The 23,462-nt window shown below is 44.5% G+C and overlaps 1 protein-coding gene across 6 annotated transcripts in view; it reads right to left on the bottom strand.

The window, feature by feature from the left end:
• SLC24A1 (solute carrier family 24 member 1) overlaps positions 1-12,263 on the bottom strand; it is a 33,638-nt gene extending 21,375 nt beyond the window's left edge. For 5 of the 6 annotated variants that reach the window (XM_065871659.1, XM_065871654.1, XM_065871656.1 and 2 more), the window contains exon 1: positions 8,583-10,460. In XM_065871659.1, the coding sequence (XP_065727731.1) occupies positions 8,583-10,460 (1,878 nt within the window). Of the gene's footprint in view, positions 1-8,582; positions 10,591-12,179 lie in introns of those variants that run through there. The other variant, XM_065871657.1, reaches the window with a different exon arrangement.
• Between the last annotated feature and the right edge of the window lie 11,199 nt (positions 12,264-23,462).

Genomic DNA, 23,462 nt, shown 5'->3' with positions numbered 1-23,462 from the left:
ACCAGAGGGCTGAGGAAACCAAAGAAGATGTCTTCATGCCAGCCAAACCCCCAACACCTGTGATGCATCTTGCTGAGGATGAGCAACAGGATCCCTTGCAGCCAGCCGTTCACGGGAATCTGTGCTGGTCAACAGGGCGACCCTGCGGGGGCTTGTCCTCCTGACCTCCAATTCCTATCTCCCACTGATGTAGCAGTTAATCATTGACCTCTCCCTTTCTAGACCACCCATGAAACTGCACATTCTGGTCTGTGTGGTTTTTTAAACATTCATTCAACAAAGATTTACTGAATGCCTGGTTGAGTCTTACCTTCATTGAATACAGTCTAGCGCCCTGATCCACTCACCTGTCTAGGCTGGAAACCCAAAAGTCTGCCCAAATTCCTCCTCGCTTCCTCACAGCTCATCTACAACCAACTGTCAGATCTAGTTCCTGAAAGTCCTCAAATTTGGCCTCATTTCTCTATTCTCCTGCCTACAATGCTGCAACAGCCTCCTGACTCCTGGACTGCTCCTCTTCTGGTTCCTCATTCACTCTTCAGCCAGAGTGATTTTCTGAGCAAAGCACATCATGTCCCTCCCCTGCACCCTGGGGGCTCAGTGTCCTCAGGAGGGAGTCCACACTCCTTAGCTGAGCATATTCCACCCTCCTGCTTACCTCCAGTTCAGTGCTGTCCAATAGCAATAGAACGCAAGCCACACATGTGATTTTAATTTTTTTAGTAGCCACATTTTTAAACAGTAAAAGAAACAGGTGAAATTAATTTTAATAATGTACTTTATTTAACCCAATATATCAGAATTATAATTCAACATGTAATTAATATAAAAATATCAATGAGCTATTTTACCTTTTTTCTCATACTAGTATACCCAATGTATATTTTATACTTACAGCACATCTCAATTCAGACTAGCCCCATGTCAAGAGCTCAGTAGCTACATGTAGCTAGTGGCTCCCATACTGGACAGTGCAGCTATAGTCTCATCACCCTCTCTCATTCCCCTGGCCTTTATACATGCCTAGGAGACTCCTATCCCTTCTTCAGTCAGCCAACCCCTGCTTGTCCTTCAAGATTCAGCTAAGAATCACCTACCTCCCTTAGGAAGCCTTCCCTGACTTTTGTTGAGATGTCCACTCTCGGCAGTGCTAAATCCCTCAGCACTTACCTGTATCATTACACATGATATGGTAAATATTACTTTTATTTTTCTGTCTTCCCCACTAAGGGGGCTTTACCACAGAGCTGATGAAGCTTAAACTTCAAGGCCCATCTCTCCCCTCACAAACACTTTCTGAGGCCTCATATTTAATTTTGTAGCAATAGTTTTATATTCCTTTTCTTAAAGAGTGTCAGACCCTACAAAACCTGGATCAACTCCTGCTCCTCTGCTAGGTTGAGCCCCTTGAGTGCTGCCTTATTTCTCACTGTATCCCCAGACCCTACACAGGTTTCATACAAAGAGATTCCATAAATGTTTGCCAAATGAATGAACATCAGAGTTCTTTGGGGCTTAATCCTCATCTCTCTCTCTCTTTCAGAGTAGCATCAGCTGGTCCTTGATTTTAATAACCATACATTTGTTGGCGATTCACAAATCTCTATTTCCAGCCCTGACCTTGTTCATAAGCTTTAAGCCCATTTGTGCAACTGCCTCATAGACATATCCACTTGGAGGTGACATAAACACTCAAACTCACCATTCCAGAGCGGGAACTTTTGAGTCTTCCTAAACCTGTTCTTCCTGTAGTCTTCCTTTTCTCACTAGATGGCGCCACCATCCACCCTGCTGCTCAAGCGAAAAACCTTGACTTCCACTCACCCTCCACATCCACACCATCACCAAATCCAGACGATTCTGTCTTCAAAATATCTCTCAAAGATACATACACATACACACACACACACACACACACACACACACACACACACACGCTGGATGCCCACAACAGCCTCCTAACTGGACTCCCTACTTCCACCCTTGCACACCTACCATTCATTTTGTACATAGCAGTTAAAGAGTGACCTTTTAACTATGACTCCTCATTACATCATTTCCCGTTGAACTTCAAATAAAATCCAAACTCCGTATCTAATCCACAAGGCCCTGATGAAGCAGCTCTCATCCCCGTCTCTAGTGTCCCCTTACTCACTATACTGGCCTCCAGTTCTTTCCTCTAGTGCACCAAGGTCTTTCCCTGCTCTGAGCCTTTGCAAATGCTGTTTCCTCCTCTTCCCCTATGGAGCATGGGGAAGAATTCCAGAAGAATTCTCATGGAACTCTACTTGGACTGTCTACTTGAACTTCTCCTCCTCCAGGAGGACTCCCCTGCTCTCCCTCGCTAAAGGGGGCCCACTACCTACAGTCACTCTCCATCACATACGTTATTTCCTTCACAGCACTTTGCACACTCAGAAGTACGTCATTTTACTTGTTTATCATCCATATGCCCACTCCCCCACACTAAAACATTTTCTGTTAGTTTTATATTTCCAATTTATTCAGGTAGCAGAGCATCTAGAAATCATGCTGTTATTTGTAGAACACCATGAATATTTAATTTCATATTTAATCTCATCACATACACTAGGAAAAAAGATTACTCTGTTGTATGAGTAACAGAATACGTAAAATCTCTTAAAAGCATACACACATCCATGGAAACAACACGCTATTCTACCAGACATGACCAGATGTTTGAGTTTTTCTGTTAATATTTGTTTGTTTCTTATGCATTCATTTTGTCATCTGCTAGCACCCACCAGCAGATGAATGCTGAAAGCTTAAGAAAATTTTATGAAGAAAAGAAGCCTTTACACTGAGAATTTGATTCTTACCATATTTTCCTGACAACTGGAGGGAAGCTGACTATTATTTAAGAAGTTAGGTAATTCCCTGGACTCCACACTCTCACTGCTGAGGGCCCGGGTTGATCCCTGGTCAGGGAACTAAGATCCCACAAGCTGCGTGGCACGGCAAAAAAAAAAAAAAAAAAAAAAATTAAAGGAGGGAACCCCTCAGCCTAGCTAGGATGAGTTCTTTGGGAGCAAAGTGGATTCCCTGCAGGCTAGTAAGGTCAGGCCCACAGAGGCAGGAAGGGCCCTGGTGGCTGCTTCCTGTCCAGCATCCCTGGCTCCACAGCAGATAGCTGGTTGTCTAGCAGTACAGGTCACTGGAGTAAATGTTAACCCTGACAGGAAAGGGATGACTGGTTCCTAAGGAGGCACCAGGTTTGTCTGCTTGGGGTTTCTGCTGGTTGGTTTAAGAAAAAACCCTGCCAAGAAGAAAATAGCCTGCAATGCACTTAAGAAAGAGTGGCAGACTTCCTCCTGGAGTTTCACATTCTGAAGTATTCCTGGAGGCTGAATGTGGATATGGGGTTTCCAAAGGAGCCCGGACCAGTCTCATTCCCCACCTTGCATCCCTTTTCACCACTGGTGCCCCACAGGGCTGTCTTGCCAATCAGCATCTCATGCAGATAGCCAGTTATTTCTAGCTAAGCTTGTAGCTCTCTCTATAAAGAAGGTCCCATCATCCTTCAAATACAAATAAGGCTTTTCAGCCAGGCTAGAGCCTCAACTTTGGCTTTCTGCAACTATGCATGGTCAAGGAAGGTCAAATATTTATCATTTGGGGCCAGAACAAATAACACCGAGAGCTTTAAAACCAGGTAAAAAAGTTTCAGAGCAAGCTAAGTTAGACTGTGTCGATAACTATGCAAACACTTACCATTTCTGGGCTTCCCTGGTGGCACAGTGGTTAAGATCCACCTGCCAATGCAGGGGACACAGGTTCAAGCCCTGGTCTGGGAAGATCCCACATGCTGCAGAGCAACTAAGCCCGTGCACCACAACTACTGAGCCCGCGCTCTAGAGCCCATGAGCCACAACTACTGAAGCCCACGTGCCTAGAGCCTGTGCCTAGAGAAGCCACCACAATGAGAAGCCCGCGCACGGCAACAAAGAGTAGCTCCCGCTAGCCACAACTAGAGAAAGCCCGCGCGCAGCAATGAAGACCCAATGCAGCCAAAAATAAATAAATTAAATAAGTAAATTAAAAATAAATTAATATATCTCAAAAAAAAACATTTACCGTTTCTTCATTGGGTTCATAAAAGGCATCCTCAAACCAATACATGTCAGTTTGACAATGTTGTCTGAAATATTTTTAGCTTTGAATTTTTTTTTTCCAGCCAGTGTCAAAAGAAAGACTCTAAAATAGTTACTATGTGTCTATGTTCAACGATACATTTATTTTTTCTGAAAATACTCTTAAGTAAATTCTGATTAGAATCATTCACAAAAAAAACTTCATCCTGGTTCTAGATTACCAGAGCAGAATAAAAAGTAAAGTGAAAGGTCCTCCAGCTGAGAAACTCCACAGATAATCAGTTGGGTGAATATCTGATAAGAAAATGAATCGTTCTCTGCTGATGTTACATCTCCAAATTGTTCAGGTAGGAGAACACCTGCGATTATGTTGCTTAGTAAACCACAGGGGTATTCCTATTCGTTTACTTATTGTCTGTGGCTGCTGTCATGCTAACAACAACAGAGTTGAGTAGTCGGATAGAGACTATATGGCCTACAGAGCCTAAAATATTTACTGTCTGGCCCTTTACAGTAAAAGTCTGCCAACCCCTACACTAGTCCATCCCATTCGCTTTACAGATGAGCAGCGTGAGACCTCGAAGAAAAGCAAAGTGACTTTGCAGCACTTTGCACAGTGTTCCTTTTATGAGTTACTTTTGTCTATGTCTGTCCCTTCTACTGGAAGGGACATGATCTTTTTACTTCCCACACTGCTTTTCATTTAAGTGCTTAATAATATAGGTTTGTGGAGTAGCACTGACTTGCCCAGGATAACAGAGATAGTTAGCCATGGATACTGGGTTAAAACCCAGATAAATGGATTCATAAACTGGTGATAAGGACCACCAACTAGCTGTGTAACTTTGGCAGAGTTAATTATCCTCTCCGAGCCTCAGAGTCTCCTCATCTGCAAAATGGCAATAACAATTTATTCTTGCAGGTTTTTTTTTTTTTTTTTTTGGCCATGCTGCAGGGCTTGGGGGATCTCAGTTCCTCGATGAGGGCTTGAACCTGGGCCACAGCAGTGAAAGTCCAGAATCCTAACCACTAGGCAACCAGGGAACTCCCCTCCTGCAGGGGTTTTATGAGAAATTGTCGAGATAATGTACGTATGTCATAGGCCCTCCACAAGTATGGATTCCCTCCCCTACTCCATTTTCTCTATAAACTGGAGACCCTGACCTGTTAGAGTTCCCTGAGGAAACCACCAAATACTTGTGGAGCTTCTGCTTTAGGGATGAGATGTTGGGCTCAGCCCTTTGGGAGATATAAAGATTATTTCCCCCATTTAGTGGCAATGATGACCCTAACACTGTGGCCACACCTCACCCCAGGCTGCCAACAGAGGAAGGGGGAGGCCCAAGTGTCTTTCCCGTTCCTGTTTCCCTCCAAGAAGGAGCTGGCTCCCACTGCCCTCTAATTGTCTTCCCCCTGCTTAAACTTCCTGAGCACTTGTGGCTTTGATTTCTCCCCAACCCTCCTCCTTGACTCCCTACCACTCGGTCTGGCCTTTCCCCACTTCTCTTACTTCCTTACCTTTGGGTGTGTGGCTGACTGAATAAGCCCAGTTTCCCTGACCCCCTGCCTTCTCAAGGAGAAGCTCAAAGAAGGAACCCATTAGTCAGGGAAGAGGTGTGAACTGATAGGTCAGCGTGAGTGAGTGAGTAAGCAAGGCATGTTCATTTTCATAAAGTTTCATAGTTAAAGTAAGATAATTTGCAGAGGTGAGTACACATCCTTGCATAAATCACAAAAATGAATACTAACACAGTTTACTAGATCAAAGACTGGATTTTCAGAGAACTGCTTCAAGAATTCAAACAGAATGGCTTGCCTCAGTCTGTCACTGAAGTACAGGATAATTTACCTCCCTCTAACAAGATCACAGGGGCAGCCAAACACAGAATGATATAAGCAAAGGCAGTTACCGCTCTCTCTGGCTTTAAGAAACCTGGGGTGAAACTCGAAATCCAGATGTTTTTAAAAATCACTTCAAAATAGCTACACTTTAATTATCTGGACTAATTTTTAGAAGGTAGTTGTTAGTACTGCAAAGTCCTAACTATAGGTTTTCAATTTTAAATAAATATAAATTTACTTTCAAGGACAGCCAGTATTTCAACCTGTTTATTTTTTTAAATAATGCTGTTAATAAAATTCATACTGGGGCTTTCCTGGTGGCGCAGTGGTTGAGAGTCTGCCTGCCGATGCAGGGGACACAGGTTCGTGCCCCGGTCCGGGAAGATCCCACATGCCGCGGAGCGGCTGGGCCCGTGAGCCATGGTCGCTGAGCCTGCGCGTCCGGAGCCTGTGCTCTGCCATGGGAGAGGCCACAGCAGTGAGAGGCCCGCGTACCACAAAAAAAAAAAAAAAAATTCTTACTGGATCTGTTTCAATAAATAGATAAGAACAGTTGTAATCAGCACTGCTCTCACTGGTTGGCAAAGATCTGTTACTAAAGGCCTTGCAGAATGTTTTAAGTAAGTTACAAATTCTCTTTTGAAATCATGATTATGCTTTACTTGCTTGGCAAGCTTTGCTTTGATGGTCTAGTTCTGACAAAATTGAAAATTGAGAATTTGCAGAGTTTAAATAAAAACAGAATTACTATGAAGGACTGGGAGGCAAGTCAAGAGGCATTTTGATGTGGACCATTTTTAAAGTCTTTATTGAATTTGTTACAATATTGCCTCTGTTTTACATTTTGGCCTTTTGGCCATGAGGCATGTGGGATCTTAGCTCCCCGACCAGGAATCAAACCCGCACCCCCTACATCAGAAGGTGAAGTCTTAACCACTGGCCCACCAGGTAAGTCCCAATTTTGAAAACTGCTGGCCTAATGTATACCAAGGCATTAGATACTTTCTCAGAGAATAGTACCAGACTTCATGGCCACCCTCAGCAAAGCCTGCCCTGAGAACTTCATGAGGAGGGAGGACCCTGTTTCCTCATATTAAATGAGGTAGTGCTCTGAGCCTCCCTTTCTTTTTTAAGCCTCTGGCTTCTTAAGAGCAGTCAACTGGAGGGAAATAGTACTGAATGGGGAGTTAGGATACTGGGTTCCCATTCCAGTGAGGATACCTTCTGGCTGTCCAACCCTGGGCAGGATATTTCTCCTTTTTGGGCCATCTGCAAAAATGTACTAATTGGAGGTCGGCTGACCAGATCAGAGAAACAACAGCTGTGCTGGGCCTGACAGAACGGAACTCATTTAGACACAAGACATTATCAATGAATGTTACTGCTACACAGAACATTTGCATGATTAGTTGGACTCTGTCATTTCCGCCAGCGATGGGAAAGGACCTGTCCAAGGTCACATAGTTAGAGGCAGAACTGGATTAGAACCCAGGTTTCCTGACTCTCAATTCTATGCTCTGAACACCACACATACCTCAGAAGTCCTAAAGGAAGTACATTTCATCTCCTTGTATCACACATCTCTGAGACACGTTGCTGAGTTTGGTCTCCATCCTGCCCACTCATCAAAACTGCACTGGATTAAGCAGCTAAATCCTTCCACTCTTTGCATGCAAAATTCTGCTCACACTAGTGGCCTGAGATCTGAAACAGGCAGGCTATGAACCAACTTTTGCCCAAACTCACCCTTTAGGAGCATGAGAGAAATGGGGGTCTGTGTTCCCTAGGGTACCCTCACTTTGGAGTCTCAAGGAACAAAATACTTGGGGATCAATTTTTAGAGATCACTTTCCCAATTAAATTTCACTATCCAGATTATTGAATCATGCAATGAATTTAGGAGGAAGGTCCCTCACAGGGGCAGAAAAATTCTTGGAAAGGAACTGTGGGGTCAGAAGAATGCCCCAGAGTTGGAGCTCTCAGTCTCCAGTCAGCACAGAGAAAGGGCTCTGCACTCACGGCTGGCTTGTCAGTGGATGAGTGGAGCTCCCATCTTCAATATTTTAAAAACAAAACAAAACTCAAAAAGCCTCCTCCTTCTCAGATCCTAACCAAACTACCAGCCCCTCCAGGTCTGGAATGTGAATAAACAGGATTAAATGAAAGTGAGGGTGCTAGATAAACCCTACACACCATGCCCATTTTATCATTTTTCCCTGCCTGATATCTCCTTGGACATTCTCCAAAGCCCAGCTCAAATGTCATTTCTGAAGACCCAATCAGAACAACCCGGGTTCATCCTGGCCCCACCATCTATTTGCTGTGTGACCTTGAACAAGTGGTTTAACTTCATTAGGCCTCAGTTTCTTCCCTTGCCAACGGGGGATCCTAATAATAACCATTTTATAGGACGATTAAGGGCTGACCCAAGGTCACTCCTGCAAAAGCCCCAGCATAGTGCCTGGCAGAGAACAGGACTCTATAAATATTGAATGCATTGCAAGGGAACCAGAACACTCACTCATCTCTTGAGGTCTGACCTAGCACTTTCCATTCTTCAGTCCCTGGCTTTCCCCCACCCCTTTTGCCCAAAAGCGGGCAGAGAAGCCTGAGCCAACCTGTTCTTACCTTGCTAAGGTCCCCTAGGGCCATGACCTTGGCCACTGGCCTCTTGCTGAGTTGCTTCTTCACCCAGAGCTCAAGCTGTTTGTTCCACTTCATGGTGAACACATAGAGGGCATAGGCCAGCAGAAGCAGCAGGCTCTCCCACCAGACAATGAGGCTATCCAGGAAGAAGAGGATGAGCATCATTAGGTCAAGGATGTAGAAGGTGATGTCACGGAACAAGGGCCACCAGGTGAGGTTGAGGATCTCCCGGGAGAAGAGGGCACAAGTGCCAATGACAAAGAGGATGTTGAACACCGCAGAGCCCACTATGGTGCCGATGCCCACATTGCTATGGGAGATGAAGATGCCGATGAGGGAGGTGAAGAGCTCGGGGGCAGAGCCTCCAGCAGCCATGAAGGTAGCACCTGCCACATCCTCAGAGATCTGCAGCTTGTCTGTGATGACACCCAGGGCTGGGACAAAGTACTCGTCACAAACGATGGCCAAGGCTACAAACACATACAGCATGCCAAAGATGTGCAGGACCACCCAGCCCTGCCTCCGCTCCTTCACACTGAACAGGTCTCGGGGGTACTCTGCCTTGGGGTGGAGGTCTGGCTGCCCAGAAGGCAGTACTGAGGGACTGGGAGCCTCTGGCATCCCAGCTGTTGTCAGACTGGGGGAGGGGACAGTGGATGAGACTGGGACTGGCTCCACAACCACACAGTGATGGACCTGAGTGGTCGGACTTGCCCTGACCCTGGGAGTTGCTGGAGTGGTGGGTGCTGGTGAAGGGTTCTTCACCAGCCCCCAGAAGGTGGCTGAGGATATTCCAACGGTCGGTGCACTGGTTCTGGACGAGGGATTCCTAGCCTTCCACGCAGTAGTAGAGGCTTTGGTTTCTGTCGTGATGCTTACTGCCACCTGCCCCTCAGAGGTGGCTGCGGTGTGCTCCAGGACTGTTCCTTGGGGTGTTGTCAGGCTGTTTTTTCCCACTAATCCCCGGTGGTTGGTTGAGCTATTATTGTCCACTCTTCTGGTGGTAGTTAGGGTCTTGTCTTCTGCCACATTCCTTGGAGAAGTCAAGATGTCTGTTTCTAAGTCATTTATCAGGAAGGGTAGGGCGTTATCAGTTACTCCCTTGAGAGGAGTTGGGGTGGTTTCCCCCAATACTCTCTTGGAAGGGTTGGTCTCCAGTATTTTGTTGGTTGTCATAATTTCACTGTCTTTCACTGTTGCTCTGGGAGTGATCCCATGGCTCCTGGTCATTGTCATGAATGTGGATGGGGCGTAACTGTTCACCATCCTACCAAGTGGGGATGGGGTGTATTTCCTCACCTTTCCCCTGGCTTGAGTTGGGCGATAGCTCTTCACTTCTCCCCTGCGTGTTGATGGGGTATAATTATTTACCACTGGTCTGCCTGAAGTTGGAGGGTAGTGATTCAGTGCTCCACTGGGTGTGGCTGGGGTGTCTTCCTTCACTTTTTCTGTGTGGGCTGCTGCTGGGCTGTCGCTGCTCTTGGGTGTTGCTGGAATGACGTTGGCTATCCTTCTAGGTATACTGGGGGTGTTCTCCATTGTTACACCAGGTGTTGTTCCATCTCTGCCTACTGTGGCTTGGGGTGCCCATGTCTCAACCTCCATCTCAGAGCTAGATTTTGGAGGGTCACTGCTCACCATCATCATCTCATTGTTGGAAAGGTCCCGGCTGGCTAGTTTTACAGGGTGTTGGGAAGAGACTGCTGCCCACAGTGAGGGGAGCCCCCGGGGGCTCCTCAGGCACTGGTAGGTGGAACCCATGATCAGCATTCCCAATAGGAAGAGGAGGCGCCTCCAATGAAGCCGCTTTGGCCAGAGTAACCGCCTCTCCTGCGCTCCCATCCTGATCAATTTCCCCATGATGGCCAGTTATGCCTGGTTACAGAAGGCCTCTCATTCTGTCCATTGAAAGACGGGGGCTGCTCTGGGATTCAGATTAGAAATCAGAGAAGATTTCTCCATGAAGCCCAGCCAGGGGGTAACCACAAACCTAGAAAGAAGAAAAAAGAAGAGGTTATTTGCTCCTAAAAAGAGAGCTGGGATCCACCAAACCCTCATTTGGAAGAGTGACTATTCACACAGGGGCCTTTGTAGTGAAAGGCAGTTGTTTCTGCTGGAACAAAACAACCCCTGCCCCCTGCTCCAGGGGGCAATGTCTCCTCATGGGAAAAAGAGCATCTTGGGGTCCTCTTTGCTGTGTAGGCATGCCAGCAACCCAGGTTCCTGAGCTGGGTCTACCTAGCCCTCCTAGGGATCCTTGCAAGAGGTCTGCCCACACTCTGCAGGTCCAGCCAGAGTTGCTAGGAGCTCAGTCATCTGTAGCTGGTGTCCCAGGCCACAAATCTCACCTTATCCAAGGCAAAAGGGAAGTAAGGAGATATGATTTTAAGCTTTAGACAGAAAGTGGCAGTAGTGGAAAGCAGTACAAGACTCTATGTGTTTTTACTGGACTGATTTTAAAATGATTCCACCATCATTCAGAGAGGACAAAGCTTAAAATTTAACGTCATGAAGCTTCCCAGACAGTGTGTGGTGTCATGGGAGGAACATGGGGAATAGAGTCAAAGGCTAGGTTCCCAGATCTGCTGCTTACTAGCTGTGTCACCTCGGACAGGCTGAACCTCAGTGCTTCATCTGTAAAATGGGCATGATAACATATGCACTGATTATGCAAAGATTATCTCTGAAAGGACATCTGGAAAAGGGAAACTAATGGTCAGGGATCAAAGGGAGACTTACTTTTCAGTATATCCTATTGTTCAGTCTAACTCTAACCTTTTTATCCTGTGCATTGTATAATATTTTAAATTTAATTTCATAGAAATAATAATAGTAAGAACAATACCCATCTATGTAAATAGTAATAACAATAGCTATGTCACAGGAACGTTGGAAGAGTAAAAACACATCCGGTGTGGGAAAAGCATTGTACAGAATCAATGCCCCGCAGGGGTTAGTTTTACATAAGGACTCAGGAGGGAAAAACATTTAAGGCCCTCAAAGAATTCTCAATTTATAAAGAAGGGCAGAGAAGCCCAGCCCAACTAAATATGAAATCTCTAATCAATGTCCACAGGTTATTACAAAACAATAACTAGAAATGATCAGTTTTGCATATGAAGTAATATATTACAAGTTAGATGAATAACCCATAGAATCTTAGGTCATTAAAGGTGGAAAGAATTACTGACACTGTTTAATGCAACTCCCCATTTGAGACATGAAGAAACTGAGGTCCAGAGACATGTGACTTGCTCAACATCACACAGCTAGCGAGCAGCAGTGCAGATGAGCTTTCTAAAGTCCCAGTCTTTCCAGCATACCACACTAATTAGCAATGCAAATACAATTGTCTTAAAAAGCAAAATAAGTATGGAATAAGTGAATTTCCTTCTTTGTCCTTGATTCCTATCATTGTCTTTCCACCATCTCCCTGTCTATCTAACCCTCGCCATATACTCAACACTCTGAATCTCCAAAAGAAACTTTGGAGAGTATCTCTTTCTGGTGTGCCACTGTTATGTAACAGAGCTGAGCTGGCACCCCAGCTGATCCCTCCTACCTAATCACATCATTTACCTTCAAACCTGGACATCTGGGTATCTTCTCAGTTCTGGAAACTTGTCAGAATCCAGGGTCTCAAAGAGTGAGTCTGAAGCTGTACAGCAGGGAACACCCCATCTCCTGCTCCCAGCTCCCCTATGGAATCCTAATTCAAGGCAGGGTCAGGTATGAAGGGCATCTCAGGGGAAGGATATCCAATCCCTGCTAATCCCCGCCTCTAAGAAGCTTATCAGGGCATTGTACAAGTTCTGGGTCCCACTGTCTCTGCCAGAGCCTGAGAGAGTAGACCTTCCCCCAAAGACAGATGGATTCTCTGTGGGCCCCTCCATTCAAGGGGGAAACTGGGGGAACTTCTCAAACTAATTTCTAAGCTCTGAGAATGAGAGATGATCCACAGTTTCCAGAAAGATTTGGAAAGATTCTGAAGGCACTCTGTGGGAACCAAGAGAAAGTGCCTGAGGCTTAAAAGATCAGAAGACCTCAGTTAGCACCAGGCTCTGTTTGCTACTGTGTGATTCTAAATGTAATTTAAATGTAAATGGAGAGATAATAACACCTGTCCTACCTATTTGAAGGGTGGATGTGACAATCAAAGTTAAAAATAAGGGAATATCTACTCAATTTTGCTGTAGAACCTAAAACTGCTCTAAGAAATAAAATCTATTTTTAAAAATGAGGGAATGTGAGAGAAATACTTTACAAACTTTAAAGCATTTCACATATGAAAAATATTTTATTAGGCCTAAGGGAAATTCTTGAGGGAGAGGGCACTGACAGATCTCCCCAGTGCAGGCTGGGACATACTGTCAACTGAAATAAAATGCACAACCTAAAAGTAAATAAAACCAAATGTTTTATTTGGGGCATTACTGAGGACTTAGGCCTGCAATACAACCTCTCAGATAGCTCTGAGGGACTGTCCCAAAGAGGTAAGGGAGGAGCCAGGATATATAGGAGCTTTTGCCCAAAAACCCCAGGTAGTCAAACACCAAAATATTACTGCTAGTTAAAGAAAAACCAGACATCTCAAGTTGAGTTAACTGATTTTCTATATATGGGACGATGCAAGAGTCTGGGCTTAATGAAATTATTCCTTTGATATGCACCTTATCTATGGGGGTGGGGGCAGCTTAAGTGCCTGATGGCTTGATGGCCACAACATCCTTTGCTTACTGATATGGCAGGTGACATTATTTGTCCACAGCATCTCCTCTTGGTCATAAATTCGACCAACATTTGGGAGGCATTTTATGACCAATCTTGTCCCATGGCTCTAGGAAGTGGTTCCTGGATCAGGCAAAGATTCTGTAGATAGGCCACTCAATGTGCTACTTTTTGGATCAGGCCCTATTGATAATCTAAAATTCTCTGGAATATGCTGGCGGTCCAGTGGTTAGGATTTGGCGCTTTCACTGCCGGGGCCCGGGTTCGATCCCTGCTCGGGGAACTACGATCCCACAAGCCGCATGGCACAGCCTAAAAAAAAAAAAAAAAAATTTCTCTGGATCTCCTGTCTTACTAGTCTATTATGATCCAGGAAATATTTTCTGCTTCTTCCCATACCTAGAGTTGCACTATTACGATTATTCTACATAAAGTTTTACAATTTAAAAGATCCATTGTCTGGCCACTGACGAGTAGTATTTTAATAGTGACTCAAACCAGTAAGACGCAAGGGGCATCCCCATAAGAGAGTGCAAAAGATGTAGCCTCCACAAAATCTAGAAAGTTTACTCCCAAAAACAGTCTAAGAAAGTAAAGGGCCTTCATTGTACAGGTGGATGCAATGAAGGTTAAATGACAAAGGCCCCTTCTTGGCTGGGACCCCTTATGACAAATTTCCCTGAGAGCTGGCACAGCCAGACCAAAAACAACAATAAAAAACTGCTCAGAATCCCAGTCTATTCGACTGGCTGTCAAATGTACACCATATGTGTACTGCCCAGATGGCAGAGACCAAGCTCTCAAAACACACACACACACACACACACACACCTCTAAGAATATCAGGTAGAACCTTCACATCTCAAAAACACAAGGAAAGAACTGCAAGTTCTCCCTAGAAGGGCTTTTATTTCTTTAAGGTCAGAATTCTGAAAAAACGTTTTATCAAGCTGGCTTTCTCTAACTTAACTGCTTACACAATAAAAATCCCCATATTGGCCATTTTCAGGGAGAGATTTCCTTTAATTCCCAATTAAGTAAGTACTTGTAGCTAAGTTTGTATATACATAAACCTGGCTGGGGTATTAGTTGGAGGCTGGCTTTCTGATGCTCCTCATTTAGGAAAGATGTTAGGCCAGTCTCTTACATAATCACCCAGTTTAGACAGCTCAGTGTCACTCAACTGAGCAACCTAGTGTCTTTCAACCAGGCTCCCCTAGTATCTTTCAGCTGGGAGGTACTTTTTCCCAATGTCTTTCAACCAGGTCCCCCCCCCACCCCGTATCTTTCAACTGGGTAGCCAGGTACCTATTGTACACTGCCAATTAAAACTCAGGAACATCAACCAATAATCGGGAGATCTGAGAACCATGAGAGACTCACCCAAATTCATCTGGACTCTCCAAGGAGGCGAATGGGCACAAGAGGCCTCTGCTGGTACCAAGGCTCTGATTCCTCCTAGAGTTCAGGTGACGGAGGGAAGTCTGCTCTGGGTCCCTTTAAGATCACCCAAACTGTCAACTGAAAAAAAAAAAGCACAACCTAAAACTTGAGAATTATGTTTTATTTGGGGAATTACTAAGGACTTAAGCCCAGGATACAGCCTCTCAGATAGTTCTGAGGGACTTCTCTGAAGAGGTAAGGGAGGAGCCAGGATACACAGGAGTTTTTGCAGAAAACCCAGGTAGTTGAACATCAAAAGATTACTGCTAGGGCTTCCCTGGTGGCGCAGTGGTTGAGAGTCCACCTGCCGATGCAGGGGACACGGGCTCGTGCCCCGGTCCGGGAAGATCCCACATGCCGCGGAGCGGCTGGGCCCGTGAGCCATGGCCGCTGAGCTGAGCCTGCATGTCCGGAGCCTGTGCTCCGCAACGGGAGAGGCCACAACAGTGAGAGGCCCGGGTACGGCAAAAAAAAAAAAGATTACTGCTAGTTAAAGGAAAATTAGACATCTCAAGTTAATGAGTTTAGTGTTTTTCTATGTATGGGAAGATGCAAGCATCTGGACTTAATTAAATTATTCCTTTGATATGTACCTTAAGTATCTAGGGCCAGGAGCCTGTTTATCTCCATCCTGAGTTCCCCTCCGGCTGCACCACTGGGAGGAAGTGTGGGGCAGCTGTAGTGGCTGATGGCTTGATGGTCACGTCATCCTTTGTTTACTGATATGGCAGGCAACATCCTTTGTCCACAATCCCAAGATACCTGAGGAATTGTGCGTCTAGCTCATGGCCAGAGCTGACTGACGTGGGAGTGGAGCAAGGCAGTGGGGGCGGGGTGTGTCTCGTGAGCCTACCCACTCACCTGGAAACCATTTCAATCATTCAGCTAACTCTGCCTGATACTTACTGATTGCTCCTCTTTCCCTTCTCTGTTTCCCCCAAGGTACAGGGATAGCATGCTGCCTTGATTACTTCCATCTGAAATATCAGGTAATCCCTCACAGCTTCATCCCTGCCCTATTTCACCCTGAGTGAAGGTACCCAGACCCCTCTGCTGAAGCGCACAGCGGCGCTCACTCTCTGTGGAAGAGCTGTCTTCATCTCTGGGTGTCCAGTGGTCACTCTGGGTGTTGTAAGCCTGGGTAGAGGGGCTGACCTCTGCTAGTTACCACATCGTTGCCTCTTAAGAGTGCTGCAGGCAAAACCAGATCTAGTTACACCAACTGTCTAACACAGTCACAGTTTGGTTCAGAAAGATGGAAAAAGGAACCCAATTCATGAGGTGAAATTATGAGTGATCTTTTTTTTCTAGAATAATTCCTCTATTTTTACATTATTTGTGCAATATAGAAAATTCAGGAGAGGACTTCCCTGGCAGTCTAGTGGTTAAGACTCCACACTTCCAGTTCAAGGGGTGTGAGTTTGATCTCTGGTCGGGGAACTAAGATTCTGCAGGCCACCATGCGGCACGGCCAAATAAAAAGAAAATTCAGGAGAGGAAAAATACTCAGAAAAGGATTCCTTTCTCTCATACACTCCTAACTGTTACCAAGGAGTTCTTTCTAGCGTCTAACCTAACTCCCAACTGTTGGGGGCAAACCTGGTTCCTTATGTCTTGTTCTCATGGGGTTATGGCACACTTTGAAATTCAACAGGCTATAGAAAAGTTAGCTGCTCAACCAAGAGTGGAAGCATTGTCTGTACCAGTGGTGTGAGTTTAGGCAAGAATTTAACTTCTCAATGACTGTAAAATGAGGGTGATAATGACACTACTTGCTTGGTAGGCTTATTGTAAGAATTAAGTTATATGTTAATATGTAAAACACATTAACAGTGGTGATACTGTTGTTATTCTGCTTTTGGAGATCACAGTCAGACTGTGTTGGTGGGAAGCAGATCTCCATGCATTCCATTGTGACAACGCTTTACTGTGTAATAACCTGATTAATGTTCGCATTAATCTCTTACTAGCAGGTGAGCTCCTGTCTTAATCACGGCTGAAACCCCAGAGTCCAGAACGGTGTCTGGCACTCAAAAAATTTATTTGTTGGGGCTTCCCTGGTGGTGCAGTGGTTAAGAATCCGCCTGCCAATGCAGGGGACACGGGTTCGAGCCCTGGTCCAGGAATATCCCACATGCTGTGGAGCAACTGAACCCATACACCACAACTACTGAGCCTGTGCTAGAGCCTGCAAGCCACAGCTACTGAGCCCGTGTGCTGCAACTACTGAAGCCCACGTGCCTAGAGCCCGTGCTCTGCAACAAGAAGCCACCACAATGAGAAGCCCGTGCACTGCAACGAAGAGTAGCCCCCTCTCGCCACAACTAGAGAAAGCCCCGCGTGCAGCAACGAAGACCCAATGCAGCCATAAATAGATAAATAAATAAATAACTCTGTGCCTCTGTTTAAAAATTAATTAATTAATTAATTAATATATTTGTTGATGGACTGAAGATGTACATCCCAGTGAGGAGATGCTCAGAGATGGAGCACCTGAGCTACACATGTGTGGGGTGGGGAGATGCCCACTCATAAAGGCTCACGGCCTTTCAGAGATCAGACTGCTAGAGAAAGACCAGCACCATCAAGGAGGGGAAGCTGATCTGCTTTTTCTACAAAGTTGTCTTATTTTATCCTCTCCCTGGAACAGGGTGGCAGGACAGGTGAGGTAAATCTAGCTGTGACTCTCACAATAATATCGGGGGCTGAGGAAGGCCGGGCTTTGGGGCTGGGCAGGATGGCAGGTAGGCCTTTCCTCTCCCACCCTCTGCAGCTCAAGGCCTTTCCCATGGTTCTATTAGAACAGGAGGGAGAAGGAATTAGGCTTTGCACCTGACACTGAGGGTTTGTGATTGAGGCTGGTTTATTTCTGGGCCTACCTCAAGAGTTGATATCGACCCTACAGTTGCATGGTGGAATTAGACAAGATTTGGCAGGGGGTGCAAAATCCAATGCCTTCAGGGCCTGGGTGGATAAAATTAAGCTAAATCAGCTCTATTCAAAGTCAGCGGAGAGTAATAAGGGCTGTGTCTGGACAGAGAATGAATGACCCACCTATAAGCATTCCAATGTAAAACAGTTTAAAAATATTAAAGGCAAACAAAATGGGGCTAGGGGCTGAATTTGACCTTCTAGTACTTTGCAAACTCTAATAAGGTAACAAGTCTGACCAGGAGCAAGTCTCCACAGGTCTCTCATTCTCAGGTTCCTCATTTATAAAACCAAGAAAGACGACCTTCCTCATGGGGTTGCTCTAAGAGGTACAGTGAGAACTTGTGCGGAAGCACTTGGATCTGTCAGATACTGAACTGTGTCACAGTTTAAGAGCTTTTGTTTATATTGTTTTAATTGTTTATATTATATCATTTATAGGATTTCTTTTAAATGACTGTGCAGTTGTCACTAGTGGAAATGAGCAAAATAAGCCCCCAAACATCCCATGACATTTCATCTCTCCAAGCCAGTGGCTGGAGCCATACCTGAAGCAGGGAATTTCAGGGGGTGACACTTCATGTTGGTAAGCAGTTCAGAGACAGGGTTTTGGCTTCACAGTCAGGTACCCATCCCGAAGGGCCTGGGGTCTAGAGGAGAGATCAGACAGGCTCTATCAGAGGGCTTCAGTGTGGCCATGCAGGAATCCACACAGTACCGGAACAATTAACAACTCCTCTCTAAGTGAGTGTGAAACAGCCCACTGAGTAAAACTCACCCTGTCAAATCTGATTTTACAAAGGAATGTCAATTGAAGCAATAGTGAGGGGTTTTTTTTGGCTTATCAATTAAAAAGGACTAAAAAATTTAATATCCAGTCCTGGTGAAGACACTGGGGATAGAGGGTAAATCTGATACAGCAGCACAGTGATGCTGTTAAACTGTAAGTGAGATCATGGTCTCTATACTCCAAACTTTCCAGTGGCTTCCCACCTCAGAGGAAAAGCTCCAACGATGGTCTGCCAGCATTGCTTATAGGGCAAAAACTGAAATCTATCTAAACATTGATGGAAAACTGGTTACATAAATGATATCACATCTTTCCAATAGTCAATTACATAGCAATTAAAAGGAATGAATATACACACTCACACACACACACACACACGCACATAGGTAGAAACAACTTTGCAAAGACTATGTAAGAATAGTTGTACTTTTGTCACCAGTAGATACAGAATGAATAAAACCAACCAAACAAAAAACACCTGGTACTTCATCTCTCAAACCCAGCGGCTGGAACCATACTTGAGGCAAGGAGATATATGTGGTTACTTCTAGGAAAAAAACACTAATTTCTCACTTCATGTACTTTGAAACTGTTTGAATTTTTCCCATATAAATGAATTACTTTTATAACTTTTTTAAAACTAGTTTTGTTTTGCTTTATCTGCTTTTTCATTGAAATATACTACCAAAGTTTTAAGAGGGTGAAGAGTGAGCCTGGCAAGACAGATGCAGGCCCAGATCATGAGAGGCCTTTAAAAATTTAGAGTTTACAACATTTTTCAAAGGAGAGGGGGTCCTAAATAAAAAAGTTCAGTTCTACTTTCTTAGACAAATGTAGTACCCACCAAATTTTCTCTGTTTTCTCCCTTTGACCTTTCTTCTAATAACCTCTCTTCCTTCCCTCCTATCTTCTTTCCACAAATGCATATCGAGTGTCACGTGCCAGACCCTGAGGATCCAGTGGTGGATAAGATTCACTCCTATTTACAGAGCAGAGATGAAGTTAATTGAAACTGGAAGTGTACAAAATCACTTCTTTGTTCAATGAGTCTTTCCATTATTTTAGACTGGGGAAGCTCTGTGGTTTTCTCAAATGCTGTGGAAAAGACTGAAGGAGGATTGAGAGGGAGGTCAGAGTTTCCTCATCAAATACGTTGCAAATGAAGAAAGACATGGAGGAATAAACCTATAGATTAAGAGATTTCAGAGATATATCAAGAGATTGCAGTGATATTTATGAGACAACTGGATATTTGAAAGCTGAGTGGGTATTTGATGATATTAGGGATTTATTGTTAATTATTTTAAATGTGACAATGGTAGTGTAATTGTTGTGGGTTTAAGTCTCTCTCTGTCAAGAGAATGAGAAGACAAGTCGGACTGGGAGAAAATATTTGCAAAATACATGTCTGATATTATCCAAAATATACAAACAACACTTAAAACTCAACAAGGGGGACTTCCCTGGTGGTCCAGTGGTTAAGAATCCACCTTCCACTGCAGGGGGCGTGGGTTCTATCCCTGGTCAGGGAACTAAGATCCCACATGCAGCCAAAAAATAAATCAATCAATTAATCAATCAATAAAAGATGTTTTAAAAAAAAAACCCAACAAGAAGAAAACAAACAACCTGATTAAAAAATGGGCAAAAGACCTGAACAGGTCTTTTTACCAAAGGCGATATACAGATGGCATGTAAGCATATGAAAAGATGTTCAACTTCATGTAACACTAGGGAACTGCAAATTAAAACAACAATGAGATACCACTATACAGCTATTACAATAGTGAAAATCCAGAACACTGACAACATCAAATGCTGGTGAGAATGTAGAGCGTCAGGAACTCTCATTCACTGCTGCTGGGAATATATAATGGTACAACTACTCTGAAAGTCAGTTTGGCAGTTTCCTACAAAACTAAACATATGCTTACCATACAAGCCAGCAATCTCTCTCCATGGTATTTATTCAATTGAGTTGAAAAACCTATGCCCATACAAAGCCATGCACAAGGATGTTTATAGCAGCCTTAGTGATAACTGCCAAAACTTGGAAGCAACCAAGATATTCTTCAGCAAACTGTGGTACTTCCAAACAGTGGAATATTATATAGCACTAAAAAGAAATGAGCTATCAAGCCATGAACAGACATAAAGGAAACTTAAATGCATATTACTAAACAAAAGAAGTCAATCTGAAAAGACTGCTCACTGTATGATTCTAACTATACGACTCTGGGAAGGGCAAACCATGAAGACAGCAGAAGATCAGTGGTTCCTGGGAGTCATGGGAGAGGGAGGGATAAAAAGAGCACAAAGGATTTTTAGAGCAGTGAAACTACTCTGTATGATACTACAATGGTAGATACATGTCATTATACATTCGTCAAAACCCATAGAATGTACAACACCAAGAGTGAACCCTATAATAAACTATGGACTTTGGGTGATATTGATGTGTCAATGTAGGTTCATAGAGTATAACAAATGTATCACTCTGGTGCTGGGATGCTGATAGTGGAGGAGGCTGTGTGTGTGCGGACAGAGTATTTGGGAACTCTCTGTACTTTCCACTCCACTTTGCTGTGAACCTAAAAGTGCTCTAAAAATAAAGTTTATTAATTTAAAAAATCCTTCTCTTTTAGAGATACATAATGAAATACTTATGGACAAGATGTTATGCTACATAATGAAATACTTATGGACAAGATGTTATGCTATCTGTGATCTGTATCAAAACAATATGTTGGGGAGAAGTGGGTAGGGGTATAAATGGAACAAGACTGAGAATTGAGTTGATAGTAGAAATAGGGTGAAGGGTACATGGGGATTTATTATGCTATTCCCCTATCTTTGTCTATGTTTGAAAATCTTCAATAATAAAAATTTTTAAGAAGACAAAAGGGTCATATCTACAATTTCTTTGGACTTTCACTTTGGTGAAAATAGAGGAATGGGGTAGGATGATGAGGGAAAGCAGATAGCCTGGAGCTTGGAAGTATGATTTGGAAGTGGACACAGTCCAGACTAGAGGAGGCAGGAAGGAAGACATAGGGCAAAGGACAGCACCAAAAATGGAAAGGGAGGGAAGAACAGAAAAGGAATGTGGGCTCACCGCCTTCCCCTAACCTCTCTCTTCCCCTTTTCCTCACTCACTCACTCCTTACCCTTCCTCTCTGTAGGTGAGGAAGGAAATCATCTTGGGAACTTAACAATGAAGATTCCAGGCACCAACCCATGAAATTCCAATTCAGTCAGCATGGCCTGGGAATCTACATTTTCAAAACGTGCTGTTGGAGAACTGGATGGGTATATGAACCTCCCTTGAACCCCAGTACATGGCTTCTGTGAGCAGCTTGCTATATCTGTCACTAACCTTTACTCTGCCAGACTGGAGACCAAATCACTCTCCCTTTCAAAGCCTCTGTGACAGCTGTCTACTGTTTCAAAGCAGGAAAAAATAAAGGGAATGATAGATTATGCAAAGGAAGTTGTTTACCGATTTCCTTTAATGTATGTGTGGAAACATGCAAATGCTAAGGGCCTCTTGAGTGGGAAAAAGAAATTTATTAGCCAGCTATGGCTTGAAAGACCTCTCCTTTAAGACCTTCTAACTCTTTGTGCTAATGTTCTCTGATTTTATATTCACTCAACAACCTTTTGATTTTTAATGGGATTCTACTAAGAATTAAAAAACAAAAACAAAAGCACTTACCAGTTGCCCTAAGTGATGTGGTCCTCTTAGTAGTCCTACCTTTTATCATCAGTTTTAATCGATTGCCTTTTGCTTCCCTGGTCTCCTGAAAGCCTGTACTCAGAAGAACTAGAAGATGTGATCACCCATCAGCAAACTAATAAACTTAATCTTTAGGACTGGGTAAGGTAATGAATCAGTCTATGGAGCTGAGCTGGAACTACCAGGAGAACAGTGACCACAGGGCTAAGTCATCATCACATTAGGGGTAGCTCGAAAATTCCCTTGCCCACACGTTCTTGGCCACATCCCTCCCACTAGGGAAAGAATAAGAAACTACAACGAAGTCATCAGAATGCAGCCTTACTTACCTAGATTCCAGTGCCTGCTCAAGCATAAAAGGGTCTTGAGATGGTGAAACCAGCCAAGTTGGGGAGAGAAGTTCTGAAGCAAATAGGGCAGTCTGCCTGCCCCTGGGCCCCGATGCTGACAGGGTCATTCCCATGGAGTGATGCGCCTTCCTCTGCCACCTCTGATATAAGGAGGGGACAGGAAAGAACTACAAGCCCACACTCTCCCACAGAATAAGTCAGACAGACTCAGTTGTTCGGTTCAAAGCATCCTCCCTCCTTGACCCACCTCCTACCTCGCCCCCTCCCACCAACCAAAAGAAAAGGAGGCAAAGGCCTAAAGCCCTCTAGAGGCCTTTCTGTTCCCACTTGTAACCTATGTGGTACAGCATTGTTTTTTGAACCATAACTACCCAGGGGCCTGCGGGCATCCATTCAGGCCTACCTCTAGCTGGCATTTGCTAGCTTTCTAAGAGGTTAGAAAGCAAGTCACTCCTTGTCCCCTCAAGGACCTCGCTGAGGCACAGGCTGCTATGGGGACACCAAGTGACGAGAGGTGAGGTACGCGAGGGCCCATGACGACTCACAGGAAAGCCAAAGTGCAAATCCCTCAGCAGCGCACCTTGGCCAAGGCAGGGGAACTGACTGAACCCTCCCTCTACTTCCCTCAAAGGGGTCGGGGATAAAGTGAGCATCCGGGCTGAGGAGACCAAGAGGGAAAACCTTGACGTGGAACTGGCTCACGTCAGCTACGAAAAATACACAGCTCAGTATGAGCACTCCTCAGGCAGGAATTACAATTTATAGAGTAGGAAAAGGATTCTGTCAAGTAGTTCAGAGGAGGGGTCTGAAGACGGACGGGGAAGAGGGGCAAATATCAGTGAGGGTCAGGCTGGTGCACCAACGAGCCCAGGTGAGTGAGAAGA

The sequence above is a fragment of the Phocoena phocoena genome, chromosome 2 (assembly GCF_963924675.1).
Source record: "Phocoena phocoena chromosome 2, mPhoPho1.1, whole genome shotgun sequence".
Classification (NCBI taxonomy): Eukaryota; Metazoa; Chordata; class Mammalia; order Artiodactyla; family Phocoenidae; genus Phocoena; species Phocoena phocoena.
Note: the sequence above shows the minus strand (reverse complement) of the source record. Positions and strands in the feature narration are given on the sequence as shown.